Source organism: Onychomys torridus, chromosome 5, assembly GCF_903995425.1.
Source record: "Onychomys torridus chromosome 5, mOncTor1.1, whole genome shotgun sequence".
NCBI classification, from domain to species: Eukaryota; Metazoa; Chordata; class Mammalia; order Rodentia; family Cricetidae; genus Onychomys; species Onychomys torridus.
The window spans coordinates 113,400,000-113,418,816 of NC_050447.1; the positions used below are offsets into that span (position 1 = coordinate 113,400,000).

The 18,817-nt window shown below is 39.8% G+C and overlaps 1 protein-coding gene across 1 annotated transcript in view; it reads right to left on the bottom strand.

Annotated features, from left to right (window-relative positions):
- Ofcc1 (orofacial cleft 1 candidate 1) overlaps positions 1-18,817 on the bottom strand; it is a gene marked incomplete at its 5' end in the record, with an annotated part of 292,441 nt that overhangs the window by 272,175 nt on the left and 1,449 nt on the right. The window contains one exon of the mRNA XM_036186980.1: positions 2,555-2,641. Coding sequence (XP_036042873.1) covers positions 2,555-2,641 — 87 coding nt within the window. The remainder of the gene's footprint in view (positions 1-2,554; positions 2,642-18,817) is intronic.

Genomic DNA, 18,817 nt, shown 5'->3' on the forward strand with positions numbered 1-18,817 from the left:
TTTTATTAATAAGACCTGTTAAGATTCCTGCTACAGTGAAGTAACTCATGCAGTAGATGCAGAGTAAGTGGCCTGCCCTAGGATGTGGGCACGAGGTCATCCACGGGGGCTGGTCAATATTAGCACACAAGGAAAGTGGTTAATCCAGGTTGAGCATCCCCAACCTGAACATGTGAATTTCTAAACATTCCAAACCAGAATTATCAGGTGTCGACACAATAACACAAGTACAGAACTCTTTGGCATGATACTCATACCTAAAATCATTAAGATCATTGTATAAGTTACCTCCCTGATATTAAGATATGTTTACAGAACAAATAATGGTTTAAACTTGGGTTCCACTCCCAGCATACTCCATAACACATATGCAAACATTCCAAAATCTAAAAGATGATCCAAAGTCTGAAACATTTCTGGTCCCAAGCACGGACACTCAGCCAACATCTTGTTTTTCAGAACTTACCTGTCTACAGTCTAGTCATCTAACGTAGCCTGTAGAGACTTATTCCCTAGCCAGTGGGTATATATTCTGTTCTCTAAGGTTTGAATGACAAGCTTCAACCAATGATTCAGTTAACTTGCCTCCCCAGAAGTCACTGGGGTGTGCTCTAACCTCTCAGATGTATTTGGGGAAATAAATAGATTGGGCTTTTTAAGTTCAGCCTGACTGTGTTTTTTGTTTTTGTTTTTTTGTTTTTTGTGTAAGGGGTTTCATTGTGACATTTTCAATCAGATGAGTTGTTTCTCATTCTTCTAGCTCATTATCCTGACTATTGAAGGACAAGGTAAAAAACTCTCCAATTTTCAGCCCTTGTCCTAAAAATGTGTATTTTGATGGTATCAGTCAGTGACTTGCACATCCTGATAGATAATTTTTGCTTCACTGAGAACTATTTTGTAAATAACCTTTGCATTGTACTTAAGTCCTATGATCTATAAGAATTTATCCCAGGCTTTCCCTAAGACATACACATTTGATGTCTGATGCACAGTAGTAGGCTATGTCTTCTGGACTGAGTCTGACTCTTTCTTTTTTTTTTTTGAGCTGAGGATCGAACCCAGGGCCTTGTGCTTGCTAGGTGAGCGCTCTACCACTGAGCTAAATCCCCAACCCTGAGCCTGACTCTTAAAAATGGCTGTGACTGTCATTTTCCCAACAGTACCCTTCATGAACTCTGAAGTGGTTTGAAAACAATGTTCTCAATGGTAAGGACCTAGGGGACAATGTTAAATTTTTATTTATAGATCTGTATCTATGTCTGGGAGAGGTGATGATTTGCTTTCTGTTGCTGTGACAAAACACTGACCAAAACCAACTTGTGAAGGAAAGGATTTACATGGCTTACATTTCCATACCATCATCCATCTTTGAGAAAAATCAGAACAGGAACCTGGAGCAGAAACCAAGAGGAAGCCATAGAGGAAACTGCTTATTGGATTTTTGGAAATGGCTTCCCTGGCTTGCTTTCTTACCCCAACAAGTCCTCCCTGTCCAGGGGTTACACTGGCCGCAGTGGACTGGACCCTCCCACATCAATCATTAATGAAGAAATTTCTCGGGCCAGGCGCATGCCTTTAATCCCAGTACTTGGGAGGCAGAGGCAGGAGGATCTCTGTGAGTTTGAGGCCAGCCTGGGCTACCAAGTGAGTTCCAGGACAGGTGCAAAGCTACACAGGGAAACCCTGTCTCGGAAAAAAAAAAAAGAAAGAAAGAAAAAGAAATTTCTCCATAGACATGCCCACTTTTCCAAGTGACTTTAGGTTGTGTCAAGTTAACAAAAAATAACCAGCACAACACACACACACACACACACACACACACACACACACACACACGTACGTACGCACGCATGCACGCACATGCACACACACACACACACACACACACACACACACACACACACATGGGGACTATGGTAAGACACAAAGAGTTCTAAGGAGAGAACAAAAGAGGATAGTAAGGAGAAAGACAAAATATCTGTATTTTCACACTAATTGGGGAATCAAAAGCAAAAAATTGAGGAGGAAGATGGCAAACCAAAATGAAAATAAAACTCCATTGTCTATTGTTAAGAAATTCAACTTGAAAACCACCACAGAAGAATCAATTGTCGTCCATATCTCTATGCTTCCATGGTGACAAGCTCGGTGATCATTCCCTGTGTTGGATTCAAGGATCTAAACAGGGCAGGCTGTGGGGGCTCAGGTGCTGTCTGTGCTTGACTGAAGAACCCCCCTTTCAAATTCCCAGAGCAGAGAAGTATTTGCCAAGTGCTGTTGACCCCGGGATACATCACAACAGCCTCGGAATGGTACCAAGCAGTTCACAAGGCAGCAGATGACATCAGATCCTGCATCTTTCCTTCCACTGGCTGGCTGTCCTTGAGCACTGACCTCCTCTTCCGCATCAGCCGTGTGCAGCTGAAACCTACCATTTAAATTGAAAGTCATGGAACGAAACTGGAACTGCACGTGTGATCTCTGCCACCTCATTTTCATGAATGGAAGAGAATATTCTGACACAAAAATTACATACTTAATTCTAGCTCACCCTGTCTGCTGACCTCCATCCGGCACTGCCTTGAGTTTATTTCCTCCTCCATCAGTGGGTCAAAGTAATTTCTGCTGTATTCATTTCCTGTGGAAAGTCCACAAGGTAAGGGTCAGTGATTATTTTAGAAGCACATGAACCAAAATGTTAATTTTGAAATCAACACCAGCATGAAAGGATCATTTTAGCTACTTTATAAGCTTAAATTTTTACAAGTTTTCTAGGCCTCTCTTTTTTTTTTTTTTTTTGTAATTATCATTTTGTAGAAGGTCAGAAAAAGTAATTCAAGAAATAAGTTTGTGCTGACTTTCTGTTGCTGAAAAGTTAATGAGAAAATTATCAAATGGAGGCTTTAGAACAGTAATAATTAAAAAGGAAAAAGAAATCAAGCTAGCCCGTGTTACATATGTACCCAAGAAATGGGCAAATTGGAGAGGAATTATATACTATGGATGCTAGGGATTCTATTTACAGACCTGTAGTTTATGAAACATAATGTGCTGTGTACAGAAGTTTGAGACAAACTTGGTCATTTTTTAAGTATGAGAAATTAGTCCAAGTTCCATGCAGAAAGAGAAAAGGGTCAACGAAAAGGGAGGAAGAAAGGAAAGACAATGTGGGAGATAAAGGGAAGGAGAAAGAACGAAAGAAAAGGAAAAAGAGGCCCTGGGGAGGAAGTGGCTGCTGCATGAGTGTGAAGAGCAGAATTTGGGTCTCAGCGCCCACGTGAAGGCTGGGTAGCGTGTGCTTACAATCCCCGCACCAGGAAAGTAGAGACAAGAGGATCTTTGGGGCTGGCTCACCAATGAGCAGTACTGTTGTTGAGCTTCAAGCTCTGTGAGAGACACTGTTTCAAAACGTAAAGTGGAGAACAATTGAAGATAACACCCGACGCTGACCTACAGCCTCTGTATTCACCCGCTACCAGCCAGCACACACACACACACACACACACACACACACACACACACACACACACACGTGTACACATACATCACAAAAATAGGAACAGTGAAGGAAGGAATTAAAAAAGAGGGAAGGAAAAAAGGAAGGAAGGAAGGAAGGAAGGAAGGAAGGAAGGAAGGAAGGAAGGAAGGAAAGAACGAAGGAGGAAGGAAATAGTGACCAGTTTATAGTCGAAATATGGTCTATTTTATGTTAATTCAAGTGACATGAAAGGAGGTAAAAAAAATGCTTTATCCAGAAATTTCATTCAGCATCCACCAATAACCTCAGCACCACACCTCCAAATTTCTCACCTCCTGTTCCCCATTAACTCAGTTCCCAATATTCACTGTAGCATCCATCTTGGCTGTATTGTGGACAGGGACCCACTGTCACATTTCTAAATCTAGTCTCATACTTGTCACACACATGTCTGCTGATAGTAGTTTGTACTCATTAGGCCCGAGGAGAATTCAACTTGCTGCCAACACTGCAGAAGCCACAGGCATCACAGGTTGAAACCCCAGTCCTGAGGGTGTGACTTCCAGAGAAAGGTGACTATGTGCCAAGGATGTGGTAACATGCTGTGATGCACTTGCTTCAGGATAAAAGGCTACCTACCCGCATTGTACCTCCCTCCATTCTCAAGGCTAAAGGAAGTTCTGATGAGGACCCAGATTAGGTATTGGGTTTCTGTTTCTAAAGCAGCACTTTTATTTCCCCATCAACCTCTGTTCCATCGATGTAAATGCAGGAACAGAAACTTTTGTTTTACTATGTGGTCTCAATAAAGATGAAAAATTAATGTGCTTCAATTTTGTTAATTCACCTGTCAACAACAACTGCCTCCTAGGATAAAGCTTGGTGATTTGTGGCCTGGCTTCTGTCCTGCACTGTTCAGCCATTCTTCATTGTAATGGCATACTTGTTGATTGGTTTTGTTTACTCACTTGTTTCCCCACCACCCAGAGAGCCCTGAGAAACTGCTTCTTCTAAATGCCATCGAAATAAGTCACTTCTGTGGAAGAAGTGCTAATGGCATGTTCCTTACTAGACTGCCATACCTGTCCAACCATGTAGTGGGACCACAAAGTTCTCCACTTAACAAATCCCAAGGTCTCGGCCCACCAAAATAACTGGTTAGTTTGTAATAGCAAGTTATTCAAGATCGTTGAAAATCAAACAAAATTAAATCATTTTCAACCAAAAGTCTGTAAATGTCCAGACTGTCTGTGTCTGTGGATTAAACACCTGTATATTCAACCAACATTAAAAAAAAACTGAAAAAAGTTGCATCCACACTGAACACACACAGGCCTTTTCTTTCCTCTCCCTACTAAATAATAAAATATAGCAATCATTTACACAGTATCTACATCATATAAGACATAAGTAATCTAGAGATGATCTGAATACATACAGAAGAGTTGTAAAGGCTCACATGGAAATGTATTTTGTATCCAAGACTTAAATATCTTTGGATGTGGTATAAGAGATTTCTGAAACAAACTCCCTTAGAAGCCATGCAATGGCTGAATTGGCATTGAGTTTTCAAGCCATTTTCATCCTTCTCCCAGATGAGATGCTGGGGTCTGCCTAGCTATGCTTGAAGGAAGTCTATACTTTAGGGGTTGTTCAAACTATTTCCTCCCCACTCAGGGATCCATGATTGTGTGATTGGGAGAGAACCACCTTTATGGATACACAGATTGCTCATTCTGCATTCCATGTGGGTGTGTGAACTTGGGAATTATAAATAGCTCTACTAATACTCTTAGTAGTTCCTATTGTGAAATATCACATGTAGCTTCTTGGAAGAAAAGATGTTTGGACCTTCTTGCACACACCAAGAGGCAGACCTTACATGCTTAGAATTGGTCCCCTTAATATGTCTTTGCATGATATTAAATATTTTAGGGGTCATATATTGTATAATTTATATGATTTTTCTATTACATTTACATTATGTGCTATATTGGTTTGTGTGCTTAGTACCTGTATTATATAGTACTCATTGCCTGTCTGCCCTACTTGAACACAAGCTCTGTTAAGGCAAAGACATGAACTCACTGCTCTCTGCAATGCCACTGGTGTCTAGTAGAGAGCCTGCTATACGGACATGTTCATAATATGTTGTGGATTCATTTAATAAAATTCCCTTGAGGATCTACTATGAAACCCAGATGCTTTTCATGTCTTACAACTTAGAGTCTTTTCATCATTGTTTATTTTTTTCATCTTGACAAGTCCCCTCCCATGTTTGATTTCCTTCACCACCCTTGCTGCCTCCTATCTCTTTTTTAACTGAATACTGTCTAACAACCAAACATATGTCTATATTTAAAAAAAAAAAAGAATAGAAGACAGGGTTAAAGAGATAAGCCCAGTCGTTAAGAGCATTGTTGCTCTTGCAGAAGACCTGGGTTCAGTTTCCAGCACCAATATGGTATTTACAATTACCTGTATCTCTGATTCTAAGGGATCTATCTGGTGCCCTCTTCTGACCATGGTGGGCATCGGGCACATATGTGATGCACATACATACATACAGGCAAAATACACACACACACACACAAATACATCCTTTTTTTTTTCTCTTTAAGACAAAAATTATGGGTCTTGCCTGCAGAGCATAGCCTGTTGGGAGAACAGGGGAGCTGGACTCCAGTGGGAATTCCTGGAGAACAGCTAACTAAAGGAAGGTTATGATTAGGAATAGGCAGAACAAGACCAAGGGGAAGGAGAAGCCTGGCCAAAAAACCAACAGCACAAAAGCATACATGTAGAATGAGCACATTTTCTTAGTAAACTCCATTTTTCTGAGATGCCTGGAGCTTTGGTTAGCAGAGTAAGCAATGGAATCCAAAATTCTTCATGCATAACTCCAGAATCAGATTTAACTGATATTGGCACATTATTGCGTGGTATTGATTTATTCTGACATGTTGTATCTGTCCAACTCCTCCCACCTCCAATGTCTATTGGATGCTTACCAGCTCTTTGCTGTAATATAAGTCAATATCCAAATCAAGTAAGTATGGGCTGTCAAATATTAAAATGATCATTCCTCCCATTGATTTCTCATATTTTCCTAACAAGCCAAACATTTTAAAGTGGCACAGGAAGTGAAGGAAGAGATGGCTCATGGAATCTTGGGACTTCTCTTAGTTCTCATTCCCCATTGCCAGTGTTCACTGGGCAGCATGAGGATTTAATCAAGTGGGGCAATTTTAGGATCCGTTGTCTATTACCAGAAGCTAGGTTACTAATAGGATAAATTCCTCAACACGTCCTCATCATTCACAATATGCTTTTGGATATAACTAAATCATCTCATAGGGAAATGAACAGACCCACTGAGAAATTCAAAGTAGGGCACTTAGCAATACAAATACAATAGGTTTTTATGTGGCTGGTAGTTAACTCTCTGTGACACCCAGATGAATGAGAGGACAATCACCTATATGTGTGTTTTGGATATGACGTGTAAAATACAAATCAGTTCACTGTGCAGTGCTCTTCATATCCCAGCTTCCTAATGGTAGCAGTTCGGGGCTGAGATTCAGCATCAGTTACAACATTTCTTGTGCTGTTATTGCTTTTTCTGAACTGGGGGAGGAAAGCGTTCCCACTTGCCTTCTGCCCTTCCTCCCATATCAGATTTTCTATCATTTAACTCAGAGTATCACAGAGCATAATCAGAGCTCTTAAATTACATTGCACATGAACTTTGCTCAGGAAGCCATCCCTGTGTGCACCCAAGCAATTCCTTGGGAGCTGTAAGAGTGAGAACAAAATTGCCAGGCAGAGGAAGGACTTTACAAGCCATCCAAGTTCCTTGACTGGGTGATGTAATTGTTTCCTCTCTCATCAGCATCATGAGCTCCAGAGCAAGGGGACTTGGAAGCAACTGTCTGATGTGAGTGTGTGTGTGTGTGTGTGTGTGTGTGTGTTCGTGTGTGTGTTCGTGTGTGTGCGTGTGTGTGTGTGTATGTGTGTGAGTGTGTGTGTGTGCGTGCGCGCGCGCACGCGGGGGTGGGGGGATAGTCATTTGCTTTACTCCGATGTTTTTCCCATAAATCCACATGCTTCAGCTCATTTTTTACTACCAAACACTATGTTTTCTATAATACACCATAAACTCATTACATACAAGGCTGCCTGTAACTGAAGACTTTCTATTCTGTGATTATAACCCCATACCAACATTTTACAAATTAGAACACTCTATTGAATGTTAAAGAATGAAGCCTAGAAACTGAAGTTTAATTTGACCTTTTTGGGCTTTCTGAAAATATTGGAGGTCACATTTTTACATCATAGTTTCTCACCTTGAAAATTTCATACAGAAATTGCAGCTTTAAATTCCCATGAGACTGGACAGGCTGCCTAAATCTGTGAAATGCAACTGTGGAAATCAGGAGACAACAGAACAACATAGGGTGATTGGAAGTCCATCCAACTCAAATGTGCTCTTTCATAGTAAATCCATGCAAGATCATCATAAGGCCAGCATACAAATGCTTTGGAAATGGGAGAATTCATGTTAAGAAGATTTTCCCCCCATTCTTCCTTTGCTCATACCTCTCTACTTCCTCCTTCCCCTCCTTTGTTCTTCCCAGCATTGGAAATGGAACCCAGGGCTTCACACAGGTTAAGTGCTCTGCACTGACCCACCTCACCGCTCAAAAGACTATTACTTTGTAAACTAAAAATAGACCTTTTAAACCAAGTCTTGACCATGCTACATGTCAAGATAAACAACAAATCATTGAGATGCTTACCTAACATTCTCTTATCTTTGAAAGTAATTAAGACAAAAATAAGGGAATCTTGGTTTGGGTTACTATGATGAAACACCATGACCAAAGCAAGTTGGGGAGGAAAGGGTTTATTTGGCTTATGCTTCTACACTATAGTCCATCATAGAAGAAGTCAGAACAGGAACTCAAACAGGGCAGGAACCTAGAGGCAGGAGCTGATGCAGAGGCCATGGACAGGTGCTGCTTACTGGCTTGCTCCCTGTGGCTTGCTCAGCCTGTTTTCTTTTATTAAGAAATTTTCTATTCATTTTACATACCAAACACAGATGCCCCTCTCCTCTGTCCTCCTGCCTCTCAGCCTTTTCCACAACCCACCACCCTATTCCTACATCTACCAAGACACCAGTCCATAGATGGCACTATCAGCAATGGGGTGGACCCACCTCATTGATCACTAATTAATAAAATTCCTTATAGCCAGATCTTACGGAGGCATTTTCTCAATGGAGTTTCCTTCCTTTCACACAACTCTAGCTTGTACCAAGTTGACATAAAACTAGCCAGGACAAAGGGATATCTGAGATAAAGTTATTGAGAATTATATGTTGTATAATTGTAATTTGAAGACAGTATGGTTCCATGCCATGAAAACATTAGAGGTGTTTCTGAAATGCTGTTAGGGCAAGAAAGATATTATTTGAATGATGTATTGATGACTGAATAATTATCAAGAGCCATTAACCTTTATAGATCCCAACTCTGATGTGTTCAGAGGTGTGGTGAGTAGCTAGGAAAGCTGCATCTGAAATCAAAGTTGTACATGAGCTTTCACAATTAAGTCATAAATATTAGTTTTCATATCAGTTTAACTATCATCATCACAATTATTAATCTTCAGAGACTACAAAGAAAAGATATGAGTTTTCTCTTTCCTTCTGGAATAGCTAAGCTATGAAAAATTGTCATTAAATAAATTGCTTTTATTTTAAAGTAAACTTCCATTGGTTAAAAAAAAAATTGCCCTAATGAAGCCTTAAATTGTAATACATGAAGCATTGCTAGAGCTATGAGGACAATAGAACTGTTCAATTAATGAACTGATAACAAGAAGGGTGAGGTCTATAGCATTTCAGAATCTGAGAATGCACAGAAGAACTAGTGTCCTGTTATTAGCTTACTTGACTACTTAGCCTCACTTCCTTCCCAAACCTTGTGGTTATTTTATATATCAGTAATTTGAAAAGCTAAATAGGGTAATAGTTGAAGTTTGCTAACAGGTTCTAATTAATTGAGCCATATTCTTCCTTCCCCCAAGGCCCTCTCTAACTTGTGAGCCACTGGAGTGCTATGGAGTGCATAATTGCTGCAAGGCTTTCTTCTTAGTCCCCCGAGGCATGAAAGCATCCTGTGCTCGTTGGACCCACAGTCCTCATAGAACTGAAGCGGGTCCCTAAGTTCCTAACACCTAAACAGGAAGGAGTTTCCTGTGTGTAAGTAACTGCAGTGATTCAAAGGTTAAGTTTAAGTATATTTTTTTTACCACACATATAAAAGACCTCGAAAAGTCGTACCAAAGAAGGTGCTCTTTCTATGAAGTTTGAATCTTAGTGATGCTTTTCTCCAGAATATTGCTTCTCAGATTCTGAAATGCAGGCTCTCCTTAGACTTAAACTGCAGTCTCCCCTTCTGTTACACTTTCCTGAATTTAACCTTCTGTCTGTCTCATAGCTCAAGGAATATTTAGGTTTATGAATTACACTTAGAGCTTCATTGAAATTAACTTTTTATCAATGGAAACTTATTTCAATATGAAAACAATTTATATAATGAAACACTAGATTTAGTTTAGACAAAATTATTAACTCATTGATAACAAATCTGGTAACTCATGGGTAAGCTTTTTATCTCACGAAACAAAATGACTGAGACTTTCCACCTTTTGTAGGACTTTTGGTCAATTCAACACATGAAGGTTAAGAAATTTTATTTTCTGTTAAATTCTTTTAAACAAATGATAAAGCACAGCCTAAAGTAATTCTCAATGAAATCGTTTGGAAACTAAGAACTAATTTCTACTAGAGCCAAGAAAATAATAAGGTTCTAAAACCTGTTTATGATAAATGTTTTCCTAAAACAGAAGCGTAGCTATTGAACTCAAGTTAAAATTCTGACCTAATAATGATTCATACAGAATTGTATTGACATAAGAGAATTTTGTAACTGATTTTAAAAAATACACCTATTTTTAAAATTTCACCAAATAGTTCAGGGTATGTAGAAAAACAACTTGCCCCACTCTACCTAAAAGTCTATTATATTGCTAGTGTGTTAGAAAGATGAGATTTTTCTGACTCTGGTTTTGTGTACCTAGCTCAGCTTGTGTTAGGCAAGTCCCTGGGTCTTTATGCACATCTCTGTGGTCTATGTTACAGCTTCTCTGTGCTGTGAAAATTCCTAAGTGTCCCTTTGCCGTCCTATGAACTGATTCTTGTGTTCACATCTTTATTGTAAGGAGATGTAAATTTCACTGGTACTTAAATTCAGTGAATCCATCTATTACCACTGAGCTAAAGAAGTATAGTAATATACCTGAGCACTAAAATGTCTTACAACACCCTGTCTTTAGCTACCAATCTATGACAGGCTTTATACAAGATTTTCAAACCCTGTATCACGGTTTCCCTAACATTAACTTGAAGAGAAGATGTCAAGTGTGACACCTAAAGAGGTAGTAATGGGGCTGGGGGAAGGATTCAGCAGGGACGAGGCTTGCTGTGCATGTTTGAGGGCTTGAGTTTAGATCCTAGACAGAACATGTGTCTGCAACCCCTTCACTGTGAGAGCAGAGACAGGCGGATGCTGCGGGTGCACTAATCAGCCCCATACCTGGAATGGCGAGCTACAAGCTTAGAGACTGAGCCTATCTCGAAAAATAAAGTGGAGTGATGAGGAAGACATTGAACATCTACTTCTGGCATTCACAAGTACACCCGCACACAGACATATGCAGGTCTGAATACACACACACACACACACACACACACACATACACACACACACACACACACACACACACACACACACACACACACAAAGAAAGAAAGAAAGAAAGAAAAAAGACAATGACAACAGACCCTTTGTTCATTTTGTGGGCAAGTGTCTCTAAATATGCAGTGTCTTTTGAGAAAATAATTAAAATTTTGCTGTTTTATTGACATTCCCAAAATTCCAATATTTGACTAGAATACTCTCTTCAATTGGAAACTTTTCTAGAATTCTGTGATTCATTTTTTAAAAAACACCAAAAATAAGAAAAGGACATTTAAATCGTTTACATAAACTAATCAGTTATGTATGTACATATTATTTGTATAAAAACTGAGTGTTCATAAAGCATTAGGATTTGCCATTCTGGTCTTCAAATGTCTACATAGAATGTTTCTGTGTCTCAGTGAGAAAGAGAGCATTCCTGAGTGTTTATTCTTAGCTCTCTAAATCAATGAAAAAGATTAAAATCACTTAGGAACCAAATGGTTTCTAAAGACACAAATTCAGGTCAGTCCAATAAACCTAAAGCAAATGATTTTCCTATATTTTTCTTTTTCTTAATAAGAGTAGAAATGTCCTGAAGCAAAAAAAATTATATATTTTCACACATTCTATAAATGTTATACAACACCTGTTCTCCATCTTTAGGGAAAAACAGCTATAAATGAGAACAATGTAAACCATTTTATACAAAATCACTCAGGCTGTGTGTACTATGGGGTAGGGGGTTCTTCAAGTATATGCTCAGTTCAAGTAAGGCACTGGACACAAGTATCTGAGTACTGTTTTTATCACAAATGTTCATATTCACGTGTTATGAAGAAAAATTGAGGATTACAATCCTAAAAGTCTAACTGAGGATTCTCTAACTAACACTCAACCATCACAGATCTCCTGTCCTTCATTCAAGTGAACCACACTTTTCCTGGAAGGATCTTCAACAGCAGACACTCAGAACTCATTGTGCTCATCATCTGTACAATGCCTATTATTTTCTCTCTCTCCTATATGGTCTTCTACCTTGCTGCCCACTGTTGAGATCCTACACACATAAGGATACTTTTCAAACCACAAATTATCACACATCAATCATGAAACATTTTGTGAAACATCTACATATAACCATGTAGAAGAAAGGACTTCTTGCTAGTCTTTCCAAAGCTGTAGCCACACTAGCTCTCGGGACTTCTGTAACTTTCGACATGGATTCCAGGATCCCTTTCTGGGTCCTGGTGCATTCTTTCTAGTATCTGCTTTGCTTTGGTCAAGCATTTTCCATGCATATTCCATAACAGTGCCAAGTCAGGAGGAGTAACCAGCTTCAGGTCACCAAACATGTGCTGTTACATAGGTTGGAGGGGGGGCTGTTACATAGGTTGGAGGGGGGGGGGGGAAATGGACACACACAAGGCATCTGGCAGCAGCGTGGTGAAGGATCTCCCTAAGGCTGAGGAGGAAGTGCCTGAGATAAGACCATAGGACCTGGGTGGGTAGATACAGCATAGTAAATGAACAGACATCACAGAACTATAATCCTAAAACCCTTTTGTCTCTGGCCCTGAGAAACTGATATGAGATCCTATTGTATGCCTGACCCTACAGTGTTCCCTGAAAGGGAAATATGACACAGTTATAGTTGGATTCAATGTAGAATTCCACGAATGCCATGCAACTCCAATAGCCAAGAGGGATTTTTGAGAAATTCACCCAATATCTAGAGAAAATTATATGTTTCTTTTTAAAAAGATAATTCTGATCCAATTGCTAAGATGCCAAGCCATGTCACCGATTTATGAAACTCTACATTTCTAGCTCCTTTACTCTTCGAATTGGAGTCATTGTTCACAGCTGGCCACTCCAGCCCACAGACATTTAGACACACTCAGTGGTTTAAGTTAACTCAACTGGGGACTCAGTTGTACCAGTTGTGTCACCTTTAGCCACAAAGTGCTTGGCCTTGGGGTGTAGTTCAGTGGCAAAGCAATTGCTTAGCATATGCAAGATTCTAAGTTCAGTCCCTAACAACATAAAATAAATACATTTTAGATTTCAGATTTCCTCACATTTTGGAACATATACACATATTTAGTAAAAATATATTGAGGACGGGGGCCAAATCTAAATATGTTCCCTATCAAATAGCTTACTAAAATTTTATTTTGCATTTTATTTGTTTATGTTATGTTCATGGGGGGAGGGGCTCATGTCATGGTCTGTGGATGGAGCTCAGAGGACGAGTTGAGAAAGTCAGTTCTCTCCTTTGATCATGCTTAGGTTGTCAATCACCTTTTCTCACTGATGTAACTCCCCATCCCTTGATGATAATTTCATGTAATACTTCTAGTGAGCCTGTATTTTGACGATCAACCAAGTAAGGTCAAGTGTATATTTTTCTACTGTGATATTATGCACCAAGATTTGGGATTTTGGAGTATTTTAGATTTTCAGATCAGCCATTCTCAACCTTCTGTGTCATGGTATACACACCACACACATACTTATATTTTTTCTTGTTTGTTTTATGCTTCTAGAGTACTCAATTCAAGGAATGTTATTCATAAAATACTTGTAAAACCCTTATGTAAGGAAATACTGCTTTTGGAAAGTGCTCAATTAACTGGAATTAATCAGTTTTAAATCCCACATTTCCCTTAGTCTGACCTTGTTGTAGTGTGTCTAAGGATCATGATATCTGTCTACACTACTCACATCTGTTCCTATACTGGAACAATGCCTGGAAACTAGAAAATGTTCAATAAATGTCCTTTTCAGTGAATGAGATTGAAATAAAGAGGTGCATTAAGAAATTTAGTGATATCCATAATTTTAAACAAAACATTTCATAAGTAATGTCCAAATCATTATTCCTATACCACATCCACTTCTACTTCTGCTTGTTTATGTCAGTAGTAAAATTTGATCAATAAATAATCCCAGACATATAAACTACAGGGAATAAATACTAAGTAGATTCTTGACTAGTATCTTTATTTTTCCTTTGTCTTGCTTTGGGTTCTTGTCACCAATTATATCAAAATTTCTTGTTCCTATTGTGCATAGTTTTGTTTTGTTTTTTTATGAATATGGGTGCTTTGCCTGCATGTGTTTGTACACTACCCGCATGCTATGACCGTATGGCAGCCAGAAGAGGGCATTAAATCCCCTGGGACTGTAGTGACAGTTGTGAGCCACCATGTGGGTGCTAGGAACTGAAGCCACCTCCTCCTGAAGAGCAGGTGGTGCTCTTGACAGCTGATCAGCCATCTTTTCAGCTCCTATCATGTCTTGTCATGATTGGCCAATAGTCCAGAGGCCTGACTACTGCTATAGAAGCCAGGAAAACTTGGAAGAAACTATTTTTCCTCCCCTGTGATAAATCCAGGATGCAGAAATGTGGCCTAGGCAGGACCAATCCAGCATTCTCCCCTAGAATCAAGAGAGAAAGAACATGGTAATCACTCATCACAGTAGGGAAGTCTCTATCAGATCATGACTGTGCTACCGTGACAGTCACTGTACTTCCAACTTCCTAAGCCTGAAGGCAGGTTGGTCTCAGTCCAGTGACTACATCAATTCTCTGAGCTCACAAAATCCTTCTGTCTAAATCATTTCTGTTGTTCATCACCAATGAACTCTCAGTATAACATGATCATTCAAGTACTCTGAAAGCCCATCTGTATCCTGAAGAGATGACACCATGAGATGTACAGCAGAGGATCTTTGGAACACCATCATCCTTGATGTCTGGGAGAGAATACAGAATGAGAAAAGAGTTCTCAGAGTCCAGGGAGCTGCTTTTTAACAGTAAGGACAGCTCTATCTTCCTATGGTACACACCAAGGTGATTTTAGTCATTTCCTTTCCTCTCTCTCTACTACAATAACCTGGGTGAAATTGAAGTATTAAAAGAAAAAAAAATCTCCCCGTTTACAATGACATCACTCACCATTAGCTGGACTGTCCTGCTCTCTACTTGCTCCTTAGTTATTACTATTTCCCCTTGCCTAAACTCTTTTCATGGCCCTTTCTCACACCTGCCCCAGATTTCATTTTCCTGCCATTTAGAATCCAGTCATTAACTACCTTTTTAGTGCCACCGTGTTATATATGCATACTGTTAAAGATGTCCTTTCCATCTACCCAGCCTCAGGCCTTACTAGCTTAGGAACCTGTGCCAATACCTTGTTCTCTTTGAAATTATAAGCAGCTGTGGCTTCTCTACCTCTCTCCCTTTTCAGCTTCTGTAATTCTCAACCTTCCTTCCTCAGAAGTCTAGTTATCATCAGGCTGGCACATCACCAGCACTGAGCAAAGAGGATGATGAGCAAGGATGCTAGGACCTGAAAAGCAGTGTGCAGAGGAAAGAGCAAAGCAGAGCTGAAGCCATACAACTTCACAATGATGTGTGAGCATCCCTCTGGAAACTCAATGATGGGCTAATACATTTGCTAGTTGCCTACAAAGGAAAGGCTGATAGTAAGTGAAAGAATAGGAAATAAGCTTTCCCTAGAAGTTGGTATGCAAAGTCCAAGCATCCCAGGGCACAGCAAGAGCAGGCAGGAAGATGTGAGTGGCACCTTCTCTCCTGATGCTTGCTATTCACACCATAGCAAAATGCCGAATATGAACACAGGACATCAGGAAGCTTATGAAGATAGCTTCACAATGGGATGCACAGGTGGATAATAAGGATATCCAAACTATCCTAAAATCCTAGAAGACTATCCAGGAGCTGTCCATTCTACCTGTTTCTAAAGGCAGGTGTCTTAGTGACTTTATTATTGCGGTGACAGAACACCATGACCAAGGCAACTTATAAAAGAAAGCACTTAATTGGGGCTCCTGGTTCCAGAGAGTTAGAGTCCGTGGCCTCATAGTGGAGACTGGCTTATGAGGCAGAGAAAGCTAACTGGGAATGTCATGGGCTTTTGAAACTTCTCAGCCTACCCACAGTGACAACAAGGCCACACCTCCTAATCCTTTTCAAATAATTCCATGGTATGAGCCTATGAGGGCCATTCACATTCAAACTGCCACAGCAGGTGTGTACTTACTCATTGCTCTTTTACTCTACCTTGGGGATCAAGCCACACTATATTTGAAATCTTTTCTTATCTAAAGTTTACTTTAGAAAACCCCTCTCCTGAACCTTCTTTCCCAGACACTGTCTTTTATGTAATAATTTTATATTTCCTTGAGATAGTTCACATAAATGAGTAGCATTGGAATTAGGCCATTACTTAAGACACTTTTCCTTTAAAATGCATCTTTAAGGGGCAAGTGTGCTGATATATACTTGTAAAATGATAATTTGTGCTAATTACAACAATACCATGGAGGGAATGTATGGCTCTTCTCCTTTATCTAAGTAATCACATTGGCAGACGGTCTAAAATGTTCTTAAAGTTGTTTAACAAGGAATGTTGTGTTCTATGCTATCTGGCAGTTTCTAAATTCACATATTTAAAATATTCTTCCTTGTTCACAGACCATAAAATTGCACATCTCATTTGCAATTGAATTTTTAGAGGCTCTCCCAAAGTGGGGGAGAGATGCATCAAATGTACTTTTTCTAAATTGGCTGTGTTCCAGAACAGACATGGTAAACCCCTCTCTATTTCACTGTCTGACTAGATTGGTACAGATGCTAAACATTTCCTGGATTTTCCCATAAAGCTCGTTTCAACTTTGGTTGTTTCCACCTGGCTCTACTTTGGGTTATAGCTTTTCTCTGTTTTCCAGAATCAGGGCAACTATCACTCATGAAAATTGTTACTTTCTATGCTCTTTCTTATCTCTCTGAGACAGCTACTTAGTCCATGGATGATTCCCAGAGAATGGAAAGTGAGACTTGAGAGCAGGGAGATCTGCAATTATAAATATGTTGACTTTTTGCCAAAAGAAAAATTACAAATTTGTAGAATTTACATTTTGGGTTGACAGAATACAGTTTTGGAGATGTTTTTAAGACTATCTTAAGATGTTTTTAAAGTTAAATCACTTATTGTCATTTTATTAAGGTGACTCTTAGAAATTTAAAAGTATTTCTGTGACTCATGTTGCAGGGTATAATTAGGTTCCTTTTGACTAATGCTTGCCAGTAATATGTACTTTTACCTGAAGATTCTCTTTTTCTGAATTGGGTAGCAATTTCTTCCAAATTAAAACATTCACTCCTGGAAGGAGAGAGGAGGCTAATGAGATGTGGGAAGCAAACATCTCTCAAGTCTGAGGAAGTTCCTGAAACTGACAGTTTTCACAAGGTCCCTCTCCAAGGTTACATGAACAATAAACAATTACTGGAGAGAAGAGACTCTCCTGCTGTACAGAGCTCCCTGCCGGAGGTCCTCCAATCAATGAAACTGCCTGAAAATTGTGTGCCAAGCTCCAGGAATGGAATTTTCATGAATTGTCATCCATGTTGGGCTGGGCTTTTCAGAGATGCAGATGGCTTTGAGTCATCTATGCTCCTGTAAGTAACTCTCACTCACATGCCTATAAAGTAACCCCAAGTTGGACTTTGGTATAATGATTACTTTGATCAGCTGTTGGTGCATTATCTGGGATGGCCAGGCATTTGTTCATGTTTTCCAGAAAAAAATTCTCCATCTCTGTCTCTATCTCTGTTTCTGTCTCTATCTTTGTCTCTGTCTCTATCTCTCCTCCTCCATCTCCCCCCCTTCTTCCTTGCCACAGTGAATCTGTACCACATGCTCTCAGAGTGAAATACTATGCTGGCCCAGGACCAAGGCAATAGGGGCTCATGGCCATGAACTGAAACCTCTGATAAAATGAGCTGAAATAAGCCTTTCTCCTTTGGAAAATAAAGACAACAGTCATAAAGACCTGGAAGAGGATGTGTCCTTTGACTCCAGTGTGCATTGCCTTCTTCTTTAGCAGCAGAGCTCCAATTTCAGCATGAAACTTGGCTCCTCACTAATGACAATGTGTCCCAGACTCTCTTGCAGCTACCTGTGGCCTGGTGACTAATTTCCAGCAAAGGCAATAAGGACAGAAGTAGCCATGTCTAACTACTTCTACTCAGGTTTTTTCTCTTTCAATGCTTGGAACATAGAAACACTATTGAATGACTTTTGGACATGAAATAAAAACAACAGCTTAGGAAATACAAGGTCTTGATGACTGTTATGGTTGCCTTGACTGCATAGCTGAATTTGTTGTTTAAACCAACTCCTGAGATGAAACTAAAGGAGAGGTTTACACAAAGTGGCCAATGTAGGGCTACTATATGGTAGATACCCAAGTGTAGGTGCTGTTGATAGCCCTCCATCTTCTCACAGGCCCACAGACTTGCAAGAAAAAGACTTGCACATACCAAGCAAGGAAAGTAAAAGCTCAGCTAATCTGTGCTTGCAGAATGTAGCAACCTCTGAGCTGGTAGAATTTTCCCTGAGCCTCAGGAGTTAAACAGCACAAGCTAACCTACTGGGATATGAAGGGCCTGCTCTGTACAGGTGGGAATCATGATGAGGCTGCTAAGTGGGAC